The sequence below is a fragment of the Lagenorhynchus albirostris genome, chromosome 8 (assembly GCF_949774975.1).
Source record: "Lagenorhynchus albirostris chromosome 8, mLagAlb1.1, whole genome shotgun sequence".
NCBI lineage: Eukaryota > Metazoa > Chordata > Mammalia > Artiodactyla > Delphinidae > Lagenorhynchus > Lagenorhynchus albirostris.
The window spans coordinates 83143330-83165477 of record NC_083102.1 but is presented as its reverse complement, the minus strand read 5'-3'; the positions used below and the strand labels follow the sequence as shown (position 1 = coordinate 83165477).

The 22148-nt window shown below is 39.1% G+C and overlaps 1 protein-coding gene across 2 annotated transcripts in view; it reads left to right on the top strand.

Moving 5' to 3' along the window:
• Nucleotides 1–22148, top strand: part of GNAI1 (G protein subunit alpha i1) — a 90065-nt gene that overhangs the window by 35542 nt on the left and 32375 nt on the right. For both annotated transcript variants that reach the window (XM_060157211.1, XM_060157210.1), the window contains exons 3-4: nt 19140–19182; nt 19277–19418. In XM_060157211.1, the coding sequence (XP_060013194.1) occupies nt 19140–19182; nt 19277–19418 (185 nt within the window). The remainder of the gene's footprint in view (nt 1–19139; nt 19183–19276; nt 19419–22148) is intronic.

Sequence of the window (22148 nt, the reverse complement as noted above, 5' to 3'; positions counted from 1 at the left end):
TTGGTCTTCTATGAGCAGGGAACCAAGTGTTAGTCAATTTTCAAGACAGTTTTATAGGAAGGAGGTAAATGGAATGTCTGTAATTTAAAATATTCTTTTTTAAAAAAATTTTATTGGAGTATAGTTGATTTACAATGTTGTGTTAGTTTTTGCTGTACAGCAAAGTGAATCAGTTATGCATATATCCACTCTTTTTTAGATTCTTTTCCCTTATAGGTCATTACAGAGTATGGAGAAGACTTCCCTGTGCTATACAGTAGGTTCTCATTAGTTATCTATTTTATATATAGTTGTGTGTATATGTCAATCACAATCTCCCAGTTAATCCCCCCCTCCCGCCCCCCAGCTTTCCCCCTGGTAGTCATAAGTTTGTTTTCTACTAAAGTATTCTTAAAATTACATTTTTAATTACAATTATTGACTATCAAATTTTTACTAACTTTTAAAATATCTTTATTGAGATATAATTCCCCAACCATACAATTTGCCCTTTTTAAGTGTAGAATTCAGTGTTGTTTAGTATATTCACATTGTAGTGCAGCCATTACTGTAGTCAATTTTAGAACATTTTCATAACCTCCAAAAGAAACCTGTATCCTTGGGCAGTCATCTCCAATTTCCTCCCTCCCCCCCCATCCCCAGGCTTAAGCAGCCACTACTCCGGTTTCTGTTTGACATTTCTGGGCATTTCATATAAATAGAGACATACACTCTGTGGTCCTTTTGTTTGACCTCTATCACTTAGCATAATAATGTTTGTAGCCTCTATCAGTACTTCATTCCTTTTATGCCCAATAATATTCCATTGTATGGATATGCCGCATTTTGTTTATCCATTAATCAATTGATGGATATTTGGGTTGTTTCCATCTTTTGGCTGTTACGAATAATGCTGCTTTGACCATTGATTTACAGCTTTTTGCATCGACTTATGTTTCATTTCTCTTGGGTACATACTTAGGAGTGGAAATATTAAATCAAATGGTAACTCTTTAACTTTTTGAACTCTCAGCGTGTTTTCAAAAGTCAGTGCACCATTTTATATTCCCACCACCAGTGTGTGGGGGTTCTGATTTCTTCACATACTCACCAACACTTGTTATTATCTGACCTTTAGATTCTAGCCATCCTGGTACCCACTATGTCAGGGGTCCCCAACCCCCAAGTCATAGACTGGTACCGGTCCGCAGCCTGTTAGAAACTGGGCGGCACAGCAGGAGGTGAGCGGTGGGTGAGCAGAGCTTCATCTGCCGCTGCCCATCGATCACATTACCTCCTGAGCCCCCTCCCCCCGTCCGTGGAAAAATTGTCTTCCACGAAACCCGTCCCAGGTGCCATGAAGGTTGGGGACCGCTGTGCTATATGGCAGGCATCCTGGTGTGAAGTAGTATCCTGTTGTGTTTTTTTGGTTTTTTTTGCGGTACGCGGGCCTCTCACTGTTGTGGCTTCTCCCGTTGCGGAGCACAGGCTCTGGACGCGCAGGCTCAGCGGCCATGGCTCACGGGCCCAGGCGCTCCGCGGCATGTGGGATCTTCCCGGACCGGGGCACGAACCCGTGTCCCCTGATCGGCAGGTGGACTCACAACCACTGCGCCACCAGGGAAGCCTCTCCTGTTGTGGTTTTGATTTGCTTTTCCCTGATGACAACTGATGTATCAGTAGTATCTTTTCATGTTTATTAACTCTTACTTAACTCTTAAAATTTAGGTATACTAAATCCCTAATGGAAGCCCTAATCTGGCATTTACATCCATTAGAGAGGATGAATCAAGACATGTATTTCATTAATTATACACGTGTTTCACATTTAACATACAGAAATTAGCACATCTTATAGTAAGTGTAATATGGCTATAATAAAGACAATTTGAAAAGAAAACCCAGTCGGCATTTAAGAACTTTACTGTTTCTGGTTCCATAGTCCTAGAGCAACCAGTTCAACTAGAAACTAAAGGGTTCTCAAATTAGCATCAAGTAATTCCTTCTCTTACAGATAACCAGACTAAATTTTTAAGTGATGTGAAGCCTCTTTGCTTAAATAAATCTTTTCTGATTAGTGTGCCAACACTTGCCAACCTATTTTATGTCCTAGCCAGTCATGAGGGATTTGATGCATTGTTTATTCTCATTTTTACTTAAAAATATTTCTTTATTTCCTTGCAAAAATTAATTTATTGGATATTTACTGAAGACTTTTTTTCTATTACTTATAAATTTTAGGTTTCTGTGTGTCAATTTGCATGGAGTAGGGTATTTAGTTAAAGCTGCCCCATCATTTGATAGTTTTTAGAGTCACTCTTGTTTGGTGGAGAGAGCTAATGAGAAAAAGTAGTGAAGGCTTTTCTTTTATTCATCTCCATGGGACTTTGACCTCATACAGAAACTGGCTATGGCCAGAATGTATGAATTCAGCATAATCTTTTATTATTGTTGTTTGTATGAAACCTACCCTTTAAACACAACTGCATAAATCAAGGTGGTACAAGTAATTTTAAAGATTTCCAGTAGTGTAATCCAGAGTTCTGTATTGCCCCATTCCTTCCACACACACACACCTGCTTTTATTGTGGTAAGAATACCTTAAATGAGATCTACCCTCTTAACAAACTGTTAAGTGTACAATATTTTTAACTGTGGGAAATGGGGAGTTGCACCATTTCTTTTTAACTTATATCTTAATGATGTAAAATGACATCTAACAAAATTTTATATTATATATATATATATATATATATATATGCCTCCTGCTATAAAGAACTGGGGGGAATAATAATCCTATTGACAGATGATGTGTTTTTATAGATTCTGGCATCATTTTATTAATAGGTTATTCCTTTTACTGAGACAGGTTTGCTTCTGTGTAATTTGTTATTGATCTTAATTCAGCCTTCTTGAGTGTCACACAGTATAACTTCTCTTCCCATGAGAGGGCTCTTCAGCTGTTTATCAGACATCCTGTTGTCTCCTGGTCTTTTTCTAAACATTCCTCCCTCCATCAGCCTTTGCTCAAATGAAGGATTTTATAGTCCTCTACACCTCCTCTCTGGACATAATCCTATTGGTGTCCTTCCTAGGAGAGTGGTTAAAGAGGGTAATTTAGACATTATTGGGCCAGTGAAAAGTATATTAGGGCTGTAGTTATTATACTTTGGAATTACATAGTTGTACACGTTTTGTTTGTACTAACTTTTCTGTAACCTTTTACTGTCATTTTCTTCCTTTCATTAATTGAGCTCTTCCACTGACTTACTGGATACATCAATTTGTTGAGATATATTAGTAGCAGGTATTGATATTTTAAGTAAATGATCTGCATGTGTCAGTCACCCCCTCTAACTAGCCTTTCCTCACCCCAAGACCTGAAGTGTTTCCTGCCACCTTTTCCTCCCGCCATGAGATGGGAGCCACAGCTCTTACTCCCGCTCTCTCTGCCCTTGATGCCCTGAGTTGTGCTTGCCATCACGTGGGTACTTCATATGTTTTGAATGAAAGAAAGTATATTGAAATTGTTCATTTTCTTGACTATCTCTTTTGATTCTGGATACAACTCTCTAGAGTCAGGACCCATGATTTATTCAACTTTGACTTGATTGCCTAACGTAATCCTTGACGCATAGATGCTAGAATTCTGGCTGTATAGGTTAGATTATTTTGAAGACTTACATGGCTAGAGAATGATTGGAGGTGTATAGTATAGAAGACATGAGGGTAAAAGGCATGTGGGTCCAAATCCTAGCATCCTTGCAATGCCATGCTCAGAAGTTTTTGGTTAAACAGTTGATACAAATTTAAACATTTTAGAAAAATAGTTGTGGGAGGAGTATAGAAATTGGGAGATAAAGGTAATTAAATTCTGAATATGTTGATATGCAGGGGGAAGTTTCCTTCGTAGAAATTCTCTGTGCTGATGGGATCAGAATTTACCTGTCTTGAGGGGAAACCCTAAAAAAAACTTTTGCAAATATAACTTGAATATTTTGTTTTAGTTGAAATCACAGGTATAATGCTATTCAGCAATCTTTTGATGTACGATCATGGCCTTTTTGGGGGGAGTATGAATCACTGACTGTAGTTCACAGCTGTCTTTTTTGCATATCCAAAATGCACCCCTTGTGTCCAGTTTTTTTTCAATTAACGATACTTGCAAAGAAATATGAATGAAGAATCCTTTTAGATTTAATTTTTTTGCTTGTCTCCGTTGGACAATTTCTCACACTTACCTAATTCAGTGGCCTTTTTTTTTTTTTCAGTGGCCTTTTAAAATAGCTTGCTTTATTACATTTTTCCAAGGCATCCAACTTAGTTTTCAGGAGGAAACCAAAACAAATAAAAAACAAACCCAACTCTTTCATTTTGTATATATTGACTGGCATAATGTTTCATTTTAAAAGTTTTTGTTTTTTTTTAACTTAAAGGTGGAACAGATGGCACAAGAAAGAAAAGAATACGCTTATGGGCTAGCTAAGCAGAGATTTCTGGTTATTCCCCAGTATGCACGGTCCCTCCATATCTATTTTCTAGACACAGAGTTACACAGCTAGTGACTGTATTTCCCAGCTGTACTGGTGGCCAAGTGAAGCTAGGAAGCTAGGTTCTGGTCACGGGGATATGAGGAGAAATGAGTTACAACTTTTGGGTTGTCCCCTTAAAGAGAAAGCACATTCCCTCACTTCCTCTACTTGTTGTCCCTCCCACTGACTGCAAGTTCATGTGCCAGTGGGATCCTGAGCAGATACACCTAACCTGAGTCGGAAGCCGTGTCATGAAGGTGGCGGAGCAATAAGAAGGTGCTTGGGTCTCTCACAGTATCAAGCTAACCGCAAGCCCTGGACTGCTTTGTGAAAGAGCGATGGAATTCTTTTCTCTCGTGTTTAAACCACTTCCACTGCCTGAACCAGGATCCTGATTAAAACTTTAAGGTACATGGAAACTTGGCAAAAGCTTGGCACCACACGGAATTGATTTATTCTGAGTTGGTTAAAGTAGAAAAGGGAATCTTCATCGGATTACGTACTGAAGGGAAGTGTTCAAAGTGGTGAAAGGATGATGTCAGCTCACATCAGATATGAGACATGTGGTCATCCAAGTCTGGTTTAATAATTCCTCTGAACAGGCTATGGAGATAGTGTGTAAAATTTGGGATGTTTGATAGGGGAAAGTATAATATCCTTGTCTTTTTAATAATATGCTTAAAGATCATTGCCTGTATATTAATAGTGAGGGTTACAGGAGTTGATTCACACTATTTTAATTTTAATTTAGCCTAAAATCAATTTACTTCCTGCTGATTAGCAGGGAAAATTACAAAATGTTCAATGTTGCTTAAGCCTTGGTCCAATCTGATTATTTAAACAGTCTACTTATGTAGCGTTCAGATAAAAATGTTTCATCCCTTGTCATCCTTCCTTCCAGCTGTTCTCCCTAATTGGTGTGGGGCACTGTGAGTGGGCAGGGAGGGAAGAGTGACTTTCTTGAGCTCATTGCAGCGGGAACAGGGTCTAGTCCCTTAGATGTAATGCCCTCTTCCTCCTCTGATCGTGGAGGTAATGGCTCTCACCTAGGTGCTCCTGGTATCACAGTTGAAGTCTCTGGTGTTGTAACTCATGGCCTGCTTAGAGCCTGCCTGTTTGAGCTGCCTCAAAGTGCAGGCCTCGGAATCTCTCACCTGAGTCTCTGTATGGCTTCGGGCTGGGTGGTTTTCCCACCTGCCATACTGGGCCATGTAGCAGGCCTGGTGTCTGTCTGCTCAGTTTTTACTGTCCCTGAGAATTGGACGTGCCTTGGTTGGGAAAATTCAATCCCAGATGCTCCCTGCCTGAACATGGTGTGGTCCTTTGTAGTGCCGATGTTGATAAAGGCTCCACTTGGGAGAAAGTATGGGGGAGGAATGGAGGCGGGGATGGTTGTGAAACTTTGGAAGTAAAAGTAATTTGCTGTGATCAGAATGTGAGATTTATGTGCATGAATGATGAGATGGGAACGTGGGTTGAAACAAATGAGATTAAAGAAGATGATCTTATTCAACTTTAATCATTGGAGAGAGATGACCAAATTTTTATAAATAAACTGCATAATTTTGATTCGGTCTGACAGTTTAAAAATTTGGAATTACACAAATGTTTGAGGCAAAAAATTGCATTAGTCAGATACACTTTTCAGTGTATTTCTTTCAAGGTACTTTTTATAGTATGAAGATATATATATCTATATACAGTTTAAAACTACTGTATCTGTTTTCCCTCTATGAATTGTGTTTATGTCTTTTGTTATTTAGAGTATTGGTGTTTTTCTTGTCAGTTAATGTTAATTCATTATGAGTTTTAAAAATATACGTTTTCTTTTTTTGTGGTATCTTTGTGTGGTTTTGGTATCAGGATGATGGTGGCCTCATAGAATGAGTTTGGGAGTTTTCTTAACTCTGAAATTTTTTGGAACAGTTTCAGAAAGATGGGTGTTAACTCTTCTTTAAATGTTTGATAGAATTCGCCTGTGAAGCCATCTGGTCCTGGAGTTTTGTTTGTGTGGAGTTTTTTTTTTTTTTTTTTTTTTTTGCGGTATGTGGGCCTCTCACTGTTGTGGACTCTCCCGCTGCGGAGCACAGGCTCCGGACGCGCAGGCTCAGCGGCCATGGCTCACGGGCCCAGCCGCTCCGCGGCATGTGGGATCTTCCCGGACCAGGGCACGAACCCGTGTCGCCTGCGTCGGCAGGCGGACTCTCAACCACTGTGCCACCAGGGAAGCCCTGTGTGGAGTTTTGTGGGGTTTTTTGGGTTTTTTGGGGTTTTTTTGCGGTATGTGGGCCTCTCACTGTTGTGGCCTCTCCCATTGCGGAGCACAGGCTCCGGACACGCAGGCTCAGCGGCCATGGTTCACGGGCCCAGCCGCTCCGCGGCACGTGGGATCCTCCCGGACCGGGGCACGACCCCGTGTCCCCTGCATCGGCAGGCGGACTCCCAACCACAGCGCCACCAGGGAAGCCCCTGTGTGGAGTTTTTAAATCACAGTTTCAATTTCAGTACTTGTGATTGGTCTGTTCATATTTTCTATTTCTTCCTGGTTCAGTCTTAGGAGATTGTACCTTTCTAAGAATTTGTCTATTTCTTCCAGATTGTCCATTTTATTGCTCTAGTAGTCTCATGATGCTTTGTATTTCTGCGATGTCCGTTGTAACTTCTCCTTTTTCATTTCTAACTTTATTGATTTCGGCCCTCTCTCTGTTTTTTGTGAGTCTGGCTACAGGTTTATCAATTTTGTTTATCGTTTCAAAGAACAAGCTTTTAGGTTCATTGATCTTTTCTGTTTTTTTCTTCATCTCCATTTATTTCTGCTCTGATCTTTATGATTTCTGTTAATTTCACGGTTTGTTTGTTCTTCTTTTTCTAGTTGCTTTATGTGTAAGGTTAGGTCGTTTATTTGACATTCTTCTTGTTTTCTGAGGTACGCTTGTATCTCTGTAAACACCCCTTTTAGAATGGCTTTTGCTGCATCTCCTAGGTTTTGGATTTTCATGTTTTTGTTTTAATTTGTTTCTAGGTATTTTTAAATTTCCTCTTTGATTTCTTCAGTGATCCATTGGTTGTTAAGTAGCATATTGTTTAGCTTCCATGTGTTTGTGTTTTTTACAGTTTTTTTCTTGTAGTTGATTTCTAATATCATAGCACTGTGGTTGGAAAAGATGCTTGATATGATTTCAGTTTTCGTAAATTTACTGATGTTCACTTTGTGGTGCTTACTTTGTGGCCCAGCATGTGATCTGTCTTGGAGAATGCTCCATGGGTACTTGAGAAGAATGTATATTCTGTTGCTTTTGGATGGAATGCTGTATAAATATCAATTAAGTCCATCTGGTCTAAGGTGTCATTTAAGGTCTGTGTTTCCTTATCGATTTTCTGTCTGGATGATCTATCAATTGATGTAAGTGGGGTGTAAAAGTCTCCCACTATTGTGTTACTGTCGATTTCTCCTTTTATGGCTGTTAGCATTTGCCTTATATATTGAGGTGCACCTATGTTGGGTGCATATATATTTACAATTGTTATATCATCTTCTTGAATTGATCCCTTGATCATTATGGAGTGTACTTTTTTGTCTCTTGTGACAGGCTTTATTTTAAAGTTTATTTTCTATGATATAAATATTGCTACTCCAGCTTTCTTTGCTTTCTATTTGTGTGAAATACCTTTTTCCATCCCCTCCCTTTCAGTCTGTATGTGTCTCTAAAACTGAAATGGTTCTCTTGTAGGAAGCATATATATGGGTTCTGTTTTTGTATCAGACAATATTATAAAGCTACAGTAATCAAAACAGTATGGTTCTGGCATAAAAACAGACATATAGATCAGTGGAACAGGATAGAAAGCCCAGAAATAAACCCATGCACTTATGGTCAATTAATCTATGATAAAGGAGGCAAGTATACAATGGAGAAAAGGCAGTCTCTTGAATAAGTTGTGCTGGGAAAACTGGACAGCTACACATCAGTCAGAATAGGCATCATTAAAAAGTCTACAGACAGTAAATGCTGGAGAGGGTTGGAGAAAAAGGAACCCTTCTGCACTGTTGGTGGGAATGTAAATTGGTGCTGCCACTATGGAAACAGTATGGAGGCTCCTTAAAAAACTAAGAATAGAGCTTCTATGTGATCCAGCAATCCCGCTCCTGGGCATATATCTGGAGAAAACTCTAATTCTAAAAGATGCATGCACTCCAGTGTTCACAGCAGCACTGTTTACAATGGCCAAGACATGGAAGCAACCTAAGTGTCCATTGACGGATGAATGGAGAAAGAAAATGTGGTGTGTGTGTGTATGTATGTATGTGTGTATATATATATATATATGTAGCAACATGGATGGATTTAGAGATTATCATATTAAGTGAAGTAAGTCAGAGAAAGACAGGTATCATATGTTATCACATACGTAATCTAAAAAGCAATATAAATGAACTTATTTACAAAACAGAAATAGACCCACAGACATAGAAAACACACTTATGGTTACCAAAGGGGATAGTGGGGGAGGGGAGAAGATAAATTAGGAGTTTGGGGTTAAGATATGCACACTACTATATATAAAATAAACAAGGGCCTATTGTATAGCACAGGGAACTATATTCAATATCTTGTAATAACCTATAATGGAAAAGAATCTGACAAAGCATACACACACACATAAGTGAATCACTTTGCTGTGCACTGGAAAAAAAAAGAAATCTACATTTTGATACTCATTAGTTACTGATAGTTTTCCCTATTCTGTAGTTTGCCTTTCTACTTTATTTATGGTAGTTTTTTAAAACATTTGTAGGTTTGGGGACTTTTTAGTTTGTTTTATATTTGCTTGTATATTTCAATCTAGACCACTTTTTAAAGAATTGTCAGCATGAAGGCCTAGCTCTGTATCAGAGAAACCTAACCTGACCGTGGCCTAAAGAAGAATTTCTCTTGTGTAACGGATCCAAGGTTAACTAGAGCTGGGGTGCTCTGCCTCACATGACCATTCAGGGACCTGAGTTCCTGCCCTCTCATTGCCCTACTGTCCCTGGACATTGTCTTAATTCACATGGTTGGAACAAGACTACAGGGACACCCATTTTCTAGCTCGTACGTAGGAACAGGAGAGAGAGCGTCCAAGGCTGCATTTTCCTTTTACACACATCGTGATTTGGTGAGAAATGGGGTGAAGTGGCTACACCTAGCAGCAAGGAAAGATAAGCAATGTAGTCTCTAGCTGCCATGTTCCAAGCCACTACTCTTATTACAATAGAAGAAGGAGAGAACCTGTTTTTTTTGTTGTTGTTGTTGGGTTTGTTTGTTTTGTGTGTGTGTGTGTGTGTGTGTGTGTGTGTGTGTGTGTGTGTGTGTGTGTGTGTGTGTGAGAGAACCTGTTTTTAAGGGGCAGTCACAAGCTTCCACCCACTTCTTTGTTTCTTCTGGTCTTCTGACAGAATTCTCCCTTTCCACAATTCATGTAAATATTCAGTTACATTTTCTTATGCTTTCTTCATGTTGTATATTCCCCTCCCGCTCTCCTCCCTCTCTTCCTGTCATCCAGCTGGTGAATAAGTGTCTTGTGCTCCTGCCATAGGAGTTAGCTTTGGGGATATCATGGTGACAGAAACCAGGGGCTCTCTTCCGTCATAGCTCATAGTCCAGTGGGTGAGAAAGACGTTAAATCTGGTTTTGGGAGGGATCTGTGGACCCTGGGAGCCCTGAGACCATTTTCATAGTAATACTAAGATGTTGTTTGCCTTTTCTATTGCGTTGTTTGCTCTAATGGTACAAAAGTAGTAATGGTCAAACTGCTGAGTCATGTCAGTAGCATGAGATTGTACCAGTAGTCATTGTATTCTTCACTACTAAGCACTTGTGATTTAAAAAATGCTGAAGTCATAAGCATGATGATTTTTATCAAATCTTGACCATTAAGTACATATGTCTTTAATATTCTGTGTGACCAAATGGGAAGTACTCCCAAACTACTTTTGCATATGCCAGAGCACGTTGCTTGTCGTGAGGAAGAGCAGCTGTGTGATTGATTGAGTTGTGAATTGAACTAGTTGCTCTTTTCCTGGAATACCATTCCATTTTCACTTGAAAGAAAGACTGATAGAAAAATATGGTTAATCCGACTTGGGGATTTGGCAGTTAGTCAGTTGTCACTTCAAGGAAAACAGCAAACAGTATTTGTTGCCAATAATAAAATTTGAGCTTTCAGGCCAAAAAAAAGAAAAAAGAAATTTAAAAACCATGTCCCTACCACTGGGAGCTTGATATCATCTTATGACCTAAAGCTTTTTCTGGTGAAATTGTGTATAATATTAAAAAGGCAATTTAAAAATAAATGCTCTTTTTTTTATATTGAAAATATGTCAACATTCAGTTCTCCATAAGTCAGTGAACTAATTTCCAAATAAGACATGGGTAAGAGATCCATTCCAAGTACAAGATAGACCAATGGATTTTAAGCTACCAAAGTTCACAGAAATGCATTATAACCAAACTTTAAGCTACCCTTTTCAAAGTTTGGTATAGAATCAAAGAAGACTATCCACAATTATCTGCAAATGCTGTTAAAATGCTCTTTCATTTTCTAACGACATTAATATGTGGAAATGGATTTTCTTCATTCAACCAAAGTAATACATTGTATCATATTAAATGCAGACATAGATAGGAGAGTTAAGCTGTCTTTTAATAAGCTATTTGCAGAAATGTAAAACAATATCACTTGTCTCACTTTCAGGGGGAGGAGGGAAATATAAATATTTCATAAAAATAATAGTTTGTTATAGCTTGTCAGCAACTTAATCACTATAATAATTCTGATCGCAATCAAGAAAAAAGGAGGAGACCTTTCTTCTACCTCCCTTGTTCTCAGAATCCCTTGGAGGGATTGTTGTAACGCAGACTGCTGGGCCCCACTCCCCGAGTTTGAGTCAGTAAGTTCTGGGTGGGACCTGAGAATGTACATTTCTTAAGTGTTGCTGATACTACTGGTCCTTAGATCATGCTTTGAGAACCACTGTTCTAGCTGTTTCTTTGGGTTTACTGGACAAACCTGATTAAGCTGCCATTTGAGGAAAGATAAGTAGTACAGGTGTAGAGATCATGGCTGGAAGCGTCCTTAGTTGTCAGAAATTTGGGAATTAATTAAAAGTTAAGCAGAAGAGCATGTCAAGAATTATTCAGTACCTGAGACTTTACCCTACTTACAAACTAACAAGTTAGCTTACCCCAGTTTCATTTTTCTTTTTTTTTTTTGGTGGGGGGGAGGGGGAAGGGGCGTACACCACGCGGCTCGCAGGATCTTAGTTCCCCAACCAGGGATCGAACCCGGGCCCATGGCAGCGAGAGCATGGGGTCCTAACCACTGGACTGCTGGAGAATTCCCACCCCAGTTTCATGGTTGCTGACAGAAGACATGAGAGGCCTGGTTCAGAGACAAAAATGACTTTATTATAGCAATTGCTGTTGCCAGAGTATCAGCCTTTATGGCGATTTACCCAGCCCCAGTTCCCTAAGGGCAACACGAAGAGAGCCGTGGTGGCACAAGCAATGGGTTATGTTGCAGTAGAGGAGCCCTTAAGTTGGGGATCCCCAGTATTTTTTTCATAATGTGCAGTAAGCCCACCTGATCTTTGTCCCAGAGCATGTTATCTTTACGATGGTAGACAACAAACAGACCTGCTCTCTGTTCCAGAGGGAAGCATTATCTCTTGTCTTCTAAGACTATTCTCTATATAATAAACATCCTTGAAAAGATGGTTGAGAATAAAGGCAGTCGGTGCCTCTGCTCACATATGTTCAGAAATGTGACAGAGACCCATGGAGAATTGTAGGGCAACATAGGAAAAGTTGAGAGTTTGTATATGTTAATTATTTACTGGTCCTTAATAGTAAACAGCTGAGCAAAAACAGGAGCGCAGTTAGACTTGAGTTTTAGTGCAGTGTATGGCCCCCTGATAAAGGAAAACCTTTCCCTCCTGTGTAATTCTAAATTATTTTCACAAATGTATGTAACTGTCATTGGGAACAAAGTTCCTTATGCTTTATAGGTCTTCTATGAACTATAAAAACAAACAATTTTATAACATAATGTATATGAACATTTAAAAAGTAAAGTTAATATGAATTTAGTAAGACAATGATGGTTGGATTGGCCAAAAAGTTCGTTTGGGTTTTTGTAACATTACAGGAAAGCCCAAACGAACTTTTTGGCCAACCCAATATAAGTCACAATAAATTGTACTTACAAGTATGACTCTTGGATTAAGGCATCCCTCTTCTACAGTGGGCTGTATAATGACTGATTTTCCCACATCTTTTCTCTGTCTGAACTTCTGTAACTTTCTTTTGTAAAGCACGCAGTAATTATCATTTGACCTTTACTTGCTGCAAATGCATCATTAACCTCCTTTGTTTTTCCTTCATTAGCTAAAGATAATTAAAGTAATACTGTTTGGCACAGGGTTAGTCCAAAACTCTTTTCGGGTCCATGTGACAGAAAGCAAACTCATAACTGACTCATAGCTTGGAAATCAAGTTGAAATTGTCTTCAGTTCTGACTAGAGTGATATATTTTCTCCTTTTCCCAGGTCAGTCCTAGTTTATGCTTGTGCCCCCTTTAACTCTCAACAGTGTTTCCACTCTGGATGGTCAATTGTAATATGACTCCCTAAATATGACTGTATCTAAAGGCTCAAGGGTTGCTGTCTGGCTTCTCTTATCCTAGTTTTCTCTCAGTGTTGCTTCCCTCTGTTTTGGCCCCATCCTTTAATGTTGTTTTCCATGATGTGATCATGGAAAATGACTTCTGTGGGCCAGATTTCACATTATGCTTTGAAGTGCTGTGATTTTTTTTTTCTTGATAATCTTCACATAAATGGCCAGGGAAAATCTCTGGCACCTAGATCTCATTCTTTTCTTGGAGGAAAAAAAAAAAAATCAGTGTATCCAAAGTGATTATTTTGTTAAGTTTTTAGTATATTTTATGTATATTATACATAAATATGTTTACATATATTAATTTGTAAAATGTTCTGTTTGATGGTTTGTATAAGATGTGTAAGCATAGGGAATTTTACTCTCAAACACAGCTCGGATTGGCCTGCTGGAAACACATGGCCCTTTCTTTGGATAGGGGGTCTAGTGATTGACAGCCAAACCAGATAGAGTGATGGATGGATAGATTCTCAAGCAAGGTACAGTGTTTGGCACTTGCTTGAGTATCTCAGAACCTATAAACACAAACTCAAATACAGATCCTGAAATTCAGTTAGATAGAGGCATTCCGATGACTCAGCATTTCTTAAATTATTCTTGTTATACAAATAAAAACACTGAATTAAAATTTCTTGCAGCAAACTTGTAGACCCCGAAGCGTGTACTTGTGGCCCCCAGTCCTCTATCCTTCCTCACCCTCACCGTGTGAGTCTTGAGACTCTACTCGTAGAAACATTGATCTCTCAGTTCAATTAGTTACTTCTGTGGTCTCTTTGACTAGGCTGCCAGGAAAAAGCTTCCTGTGTTGCCCACAATTCTCCTTTCTTTTGTCCTACCTGGATGCTAGAGTAGTCGTGTGTGTGTGTAATCATCCTTGTGCAGTGTAATAGTGTGATCCCCATCTCAGACATGAATGGGTCGGGGAGTAATTTTATGGGGAGTTAATATTTGGAGAACGGGGATCATTTGGGGGAATCTAGATTCTGCTGTTTACAGTCATTATTTTTATATCCCAGAATGTCAGATATAGCCTATAAATACATAGATATTTATATAAATGTAAGTCCAGAGCTTCTCACGGCTGAATAATAAAGATTTCTAGACTGTTCCCATGTTGGGGAATAATAATTAAAAACAAAGTCTTCTCCCAACCCAGAAATCATCTTCACAAAGGTAGTGGAGAAAGAAAACATTTTTTTATTGAATGGATTGCATCACAGGCAATCCATTAAGAGACTGCAAGACAGAAAGGTATGTCATCCACTTAACATAGCCAAGCTGATTCAACCGGTTACATACATGTTTTCGAGATAAATGACAACTAGTCCCTAAATGAGAGGCTTTACAACACCCTTATGTCACACACAGTTCATCCTAACTTTGCCTGGTAATTGAGGTAACCATCTTTTAGCTAATTGACCTTATCCAGAAGAGAAACAAACTTATCTTATGACAAGAGGTAGTTTTGCAACTTGGAGCAAGACCCCCACCCAAGGTAGACTCCTACCTACCTGCAGAAACTGGAAGATAGGGGTGCTATCTCCTGTGATGTTTACCTTTCAAAGAGATGGTTCTCAGGTTCTTGAGAAAGACATTCTTGATCATGAAGCTGACAAAAAAAGCCTGTTTAGTTTTCAAAAGGGTATACAGTTGTCCCTTGGTATCTGCAGGGGATTGGTTCCAGGACCTGCCACAGATTCAGCTAACCTCAGACTGCGTAGTGCTGTATGAATTTATTGGAAAAAAAAAAATACACGTATATGTGGACCCATGCAGTTCAAACCGAGGTTGGTGAGGGTCAACTGTATATACATTTCAAAGAGGAGAAAGCACTTACATTTAAAATTTTTCTAAAGTAAATGTCCTAAGAAAAAGGGAGGGAAATTTTCCTTTACTTTCCAGGGGGATAATTAAGCCTCTTATCTATAATTAGTATTTGCCCTTGCATCCTCTTTATTTGCTTCTATCTTAAAAATAAGGACCTTGATCTTACTAATCTTACAGTAGCATTATGATAAACAGAAGCGACTTTAAATGTACTTGTAAATTTGGTTTTATTCCAGTTTAAACTGAACTGTAATTTAGTCTTATTGAACGTAAAAATGGTTCAATTGTACGTAAAAGTTGGGCGTTTTTAAAAGTGGAGTAGTGGCGTCAGGAATTCAGCATAAGGTGACTTTGACAAAATCACCGTTTTAATGCCGAACAGCCTTGATGTTAGGCAGCTGAAACCAGGAAATAAATGATATAAATGTGAACCCAAGCAAAGCTGGATAAAGAATATTCTTCCGGGGGCTGGAGTATGTGTTTTCTGGGGTCAGAGGTGTTTTCTTTTTTCTTTTAAACCTCGCCACAGTTAAACTTCCAAATTTCTCTAGACTGCCCCTCAACAGAAATCAGGGGTGAGCACGATTTGATTATCATTTTTATAATGGTAACTTATATAATTCTGTTCAAGGACTTATAATCTAGCCATGGGGTTACTTTACTTAGACCGTGATTTGTTTTTAGTCTTTCCCCTCCCTCATCCTTCTACTTGTCCTCACTGGATACATTTTGCTTTTCCGGGCCCTGTTAATAAGCGGCCCTGCGTGTGTAGCCCGGAGCCGCAGGTGGGTCCCTGTCCGTGTTACTGTGGTGATGCTCCTTTGCCCTCCCATTATCTGTGTGGTGCATTATCAGGTGCCCAGCTCCACTTCACACACCTGCTGGGCTCAGTATTTACTCTCAGATATGCAGTTTTCCATCCGCCACTTCCTCCTTAAAGAGAGGTCTGGGGGATCCCCCTCAGTGGCTTTATGGTTCCTGGCCCACTGTGGCGACACTGCACACATTCTTGCCCTGGGGAGCTGCATCCTCCCTTCCCACTACCCTAAAGTCTCGTTCATTTCACAGCGACCAGCTTGTCAACGGTTACTCTACAGGCCACCTAGTCACCTTGACCGTCTCAGCTTTGTGACCGCAACGGTCCCACGCTTTGATCTTTCCTGACTGATACGTGTTACATATTCCTTGTTTCTTCTTGAAAGCAGGGTACTCTCACTCTTTTAATCTTGCCTATGGATTGAACTGAAAAGCAGTAGCTGCCTTGCTGAATACTGCTAGGAAAATTTACCCTTTTCTCCTTTCTCCTGCCTCCACTACCCCTGAGGGGCTTTTTGTTTGTTTGTTTGGTTGGTTGGTTTTGTTTTTTTACAATATTGCTTCCTGTCAGTCTCTCAGACAGGACTGTGCTGACTGAGATTTCTGGAGGACAACCTTTAACTCTTCCTGTACGCTATGTGGAAAGAATACCAGTGTTTAGAATGCTGGAACCATAACCGTGCAGCATTTCTAATTTTCCTATTAGGAGTCTCTGCATGGAAGTAAGAATTGAAAATTCTAATTATATAAACTGCTAAATTATGAAAGTTTTTTCCCCAGTATTTCTGTCTTTAGGAAATCTGGTCCACAGAGAGTACCTTGTCTAACTAGCAAAGAAATTAGGTAGAAATCCAGCCAGTAACACTGCCATCTACACTCTTTAATATTAAACATATTTCAGGATTTTTTGGAACCTCAAGCCATTGACCAAATGCTCACTGTGGAGTAAGCTCAATGTCCCATGTCACCAACTATTCTATGAGACAGGAAGTGAGTTAGAATTTAAAGATAATGTCTAACATTAGGAAAACTTGCTTTTTTCTCATTAAGATTTAAAAATTCTCATCTGCCTCCATAGAGTTCAGCTGGGAACCATCTTATTCTTTACTATTTCTGATTTTCCCCTTGTATGGCTCTCAGACCTCATGAGCTTGTATCATGTGAGCCTTCCTCTGAACCTCTGAGTTGTTTCACTAACAGAATGGGCCATGGGTGGCTCTTCATCGACGCTCACTGTGCATGTGGAATCACCACCCCGTGAATGGATGTTGGGATCTAAAATGTCCTATCAGCGAAACACGGCTGCTGCTGAGTCAACTTGCCGTGCCCTAGAGGCACAGAGGGCCCCCTTGAAGATAGCCCTGCTGGAGACTGCCGAGGGTGTGTTCCTTGGGTGGGCTTCTCTTGAATTAGAGAAATGTGTGAGCCGTAATGGCTACGATTGTGCTTTTCATAGAGCCAAGTATGTGGCTTGTTGATTAATATATAATGGGTTGTTTATCTTGGAGTTGTTTGTATTGGCAGTTGCCCTGCCAAGATTCAAAGGCTGTCTGTAGATGAATAATGCCCTCACTGTTTATTCAGTGCCCGCTTTTCTACTTAATATGCAGCTATCTTGGGAAAATTTCTTGAATATCAAATCACAAGTAAAATTTAAGCAGTTTCCCCCCCCCCCCAGGTTTTCAAATAGGCCATTTAACTATGACTTATTCTCAGATGCCTCTGATGATTTGGATGTGTGTAGCTGGAGGGGGAAGGGGAGAAGGGAATGAGGCCCAGAAGTTTGCCGTCTAACTGATCCGTCACAGATAGCTTGAATACATTCAGGTACATTTCTGGTTGATGGTGTGTCTAGCACAAGTTAGCTGCTGAGCATTCAAGTAGAACATGTTCAAAGGGAGAGGCAACAGGGATCATAGCGGGAGTGGGTCAGGAAAGACTGAGGAAGGGGGTAGGTTTGGTGGTTGATACAGCATCACCAGTGGAGCTCTAGGAAGCAGAGCAAATTACACTTTGGCAGGAGGAACAGTATGTTTGAAGATTGGTGGTGTCATCAGCAGTAGGTGTTGTTAGTACTGTAAGTTCAGTGACACTGGAGCATAGAGCATGTAGCAGTGGCTCTGGAAAAATGGGAATATGAGGCCTAGATAATGAAAATCCTGAGCCCTGTCTCTCAGACAGAAATAACAGCTCCATGATCTGTAGCCCTGGTCAAAGACAGTATGAAGCCAAACAGTAGACTTGTCATACCCTCCTTGTTTTGTGTCCTGTGCTCAGATGTTCACAGTATCTAGAGGGCTCTAATTTTATAAAGGGCCATTTTGTTAGTGATATTTTCGTGTTATGATGGCATAGTTCTAGAGACTCAAATTGTGAGGAGGTCATCAATATGTAGAGAGTGAAGGAGAGTTTTGAGAATGGGTTTATGACAGGGAATAAAGAAAAACATAGGGGGAGACATTTCTGCCATACCACTGCATCCCCAGTGTTAGCGAAGCATGCCGGCTGTGTGTCACTTGTTCAGTAATGGTGGTTGACTATATAATGCGTGAGATAGCTATTTTATTATAACGTAATATTTAAAAATAATTTTCGTGGTTTCTTGGCACCACTGGTCTGTCCACTTCACATGAGGCAGAGGTTGAAATTATGATAATTGGCCAGAAAGTTAAACATCTTCCAGTGGGGAGCAAAATCTTGAGTAAAATTTATTTATACTGCTTCAGTGTAAGCTATAGAAGAAAGAATTTTTTTAATATTTCAGGGAATACATAAAAGCATCGATGAAAGCATTTTTTTTTTTAGCTGAGTTTAAGGATTATGATGTAATAAACAGATGGGACTTATTTTTAAGAAATTTTCTGTATGTTTGGAAACCAATAAAGATCATTTTGATATAAAAAATTCAATCACAGATGTAAAAAACAAACTTGGGGGAAGTGGGGGGTAGATTGGGAGATTGGGCTTGATATATACACACTACTATATATAAAATAAATAAGGGCCTACTGTATAGCACAGGGAACTCTACTCAATACTCTGTAATGACCTATATGGGAAAAGAATCTAAAAAAGAGTGGATGTATGTATATGTATAACTGATTCACTTTGCTGTACAGCAGAAACTAACACAACAGTGTAAGTCAATTATACTCCAATAAAATTTTTTTTTAAATTACCTGTAAGAGACAGAGAGAGTGTGTGTGTGTTGGGAGTTGGATATACATAAGTGATAAAATTAGAAATCCCTCATTTATTTCCCTTTTTTTAGGTGCTGGTGAATCTGGGAAAAGTACAATTGTGAAGCAAATGAAGTAAGTAGATTTAAAACATTAAATTTTTTTATGTTTAAGTGTACTGTTCCATCAAAGGAAGTAAGTGTTAACTTTTCTCTTTTTGTCTTGTTAGAATTATCCACGAAGCTGGTTATTCAGAAGAGGAATGTAAACAGTACAAAGCAGTGGTCTACAGTAACACCATCCAGTCAATTATTGCTATCATTAGGGCCATGGGGAGGTTGAAGATAGACTTCGGTGACTCGGCCCGGGCTGTAAGTTCCTAAAGTCCTTGGAGCAGACCTGATGAGTAAAAAAACAACTTGCATGATTGACACCATATTGTATAACATAGATTTATCAACTGTCTCAGGACCAGAAGGATGGTAGTGAGTGAAGTAGGTCAGAAGCTTTAGAAGTGAGTGAACTAAGAATACACAGGTTTGCATCATCTTCCCTTAAGAGCTAGAATACTTTCCTTATCCATAAGATGATTGGGACCACTCAATATCCATTGCAGTGTTTTCTGTATAACATGGCATATTGGGCACCTCTGTACCTCCATAGCAGTTTTTAGTAGTTACTACTGAGTTTAGTATACAGCCTACACTGGCATTCTTCAGAATTTGTTTTTATGATTTGGAGTGCTGAGAGGATCTAATTATTTGCGTTCATGCCCAGACTAAAAAGCAGTCTAGTCTCAGATAATGAAAACAGTATACAAGTTTGCTAATCTTTGGAATCAGAGAATACTGGCTATTAGAAAACATCTTTCAGAATTTCACAGCTAGGACCTTAGGAGACAAGCTAGTTTCACCTCTTTATTTTATCAGTAAAGAAACTGGAACCCAAGACATTACACGAAGGAAAGATTACCACACGGTGGTAACCAAGGCAGTGTGCCTGTGCTTCCTTGTTTGGCCCAATGTGTAACTTATTTTCAGTTTGATTGGAAGTAGCCCCAGCCAGTCCATAGGGTATTTTCTTTTTCTCCTTTTCCCCCAGTCCCAGTTTGCTTGCTTAATCTGTTTATTTCAAGTTTTATTATTATTTTATTATGGTTTAATTCTTCACTGATTCTTTTTTTAATAACTGATGTAAAACTTGACCTTCCCAGAAACCTTTAACTGAATCTCTAGATTAATTTTTAATATTTTTGTACAAAGTAGATTTATTATTACTGCTACTACTGTTACCCCTTTTTATAGTTCCCTTTTATTTTTATGTGTTCAATATGTGTGTGCTATCTCCCTGATAATACTGTGAAGATTTTTTGCATAGAGACCGTAACTTGTTGTCCTCTTAATCTCTGCTAGGTTTTTATTTTTACATAGAGGCTCAATTTGTGCTTAACAGGAAAAAAAATGAATGAAAGCAACAGTAGAGAACATACATTGGAGAAATCTGTAAAGCAAATCTGGTTTATTTTTTATAAGTTAATCTAATATTTCTTTATAAGTTGCTAGGCCATATTAATTTACTAAGCTTTTAAACAGATTAAAAAGCTTAGTGTGATGAATTAAAATTTTCAAATAGATTTCAAGATCATTTTTGATACTAATTCATAGCATTCTTCTAAATTATCTGAAATAAGATTTGATCATATCCAGACAATTTTTGCCTTGTCAGTACTATGCATTCAGGCTGTAACTTATTCATTTATCTTTTATTCATTCAGCAAATTTTTTTTTGAGCTCTTAGTCTTACACAAAAGAGAGCTACCCTATGATAAAGAATTGAATAAATTGTACTCTAATTCCAATTCATGTGTACAGTATTCTGTGTTCAGATCTTACATGTGATTATTAGAGAGAGAGGTTTTTGTAGCCTCCATTGTCTGAGGTAATGATGGGTCGATGCAAGCTGCTTTTTATGAGGTCTTTTTATTTTCATATTTTTCTCTCAAGGAATATTGTCATTTTCTGTCCTTTCTGGGGCAGATTTGGGCTGTTTCAGGACTGACTGGAAATAACTGCTCTCTAACCACAAGCTTTTTTTTTAAAACTGGTTTTCTGATGCTTTGGAATCTACATGGGGGCCTGAGCTGGTCATTTTTGTTTCACTGGTTCTAGTTTCACCCACTCTTTTTAGGCTCTCTCTATCTGTCCCCGGGTCCCTTGTTTTCTTCCTACCTTCCGACTGTTACTTCTGTTACCGTTAGCCGTTGTTAACTCTTTCACATGAACATCTTCAGTCTCTCTCATTGGTTCTGATTGGTCTACTCCGTGTCTTTGTTGCCTTGCCTCTACGCAAATCTTGTTCTTCTATTTATTTTTTAATAAATTTATTTATTTATTTATTGGTGGCTGCGTTGGGTCTTTGTTGCTGCTTGCGGGCTTTCTCTAGTTGGGGCAAGTGGGGGCTACTCTTCGTTGTGGTGAGCAGGCTTCTCATTGTGGTGGCTTCTCTTGTGGAGCACAGGCTCTAGGTGTGCAGGCTTCAGTAGTTGTGGCACATGGGCTCAGTAGTTGTGGCGCACGAGCTCTAGAGCGCAGCAGGCTCAGTAGTTGTGGCGCACGGGCTTAGTTGCTCCTCGGCATGTGGGATCTTCCCAGACCAGGGATTGAACCTGTGTCCTCTGCATCAGCAGGCAGGTTCTTAACCACTGTGCCACCAGGGAAGTCTGCAAATTTTAAAATACTATGAGGCTATTGAAATTGTGCTAAGGAATACAAAGATGAATTAAACATGGCTTAGACAGGAAGAGGGGACTTTGAGCTTGGTATTGGAACATGTCTTAAGAGTTTTCTAGACAAAAACAAGGAAAAAGCATTCTAGAAAGAAGAAACAGTATAGAGAACGGCTGAGTATATTTCTTTTTCTACAGTATCAATTCCTGGAAGTATTAGCCTTTTAAGTTGAAGGATAACCAGATATTTAAGTTTGATAGGTACCATAGTTTTTTCTGTTTTCAGAAAAAAACAGGAAGTGAATAATCTTTTCTAGCAACCGTGCATCAGTGTCAACTTTCCCAGAGTGTCATTAACTTAGATACATTAACATTT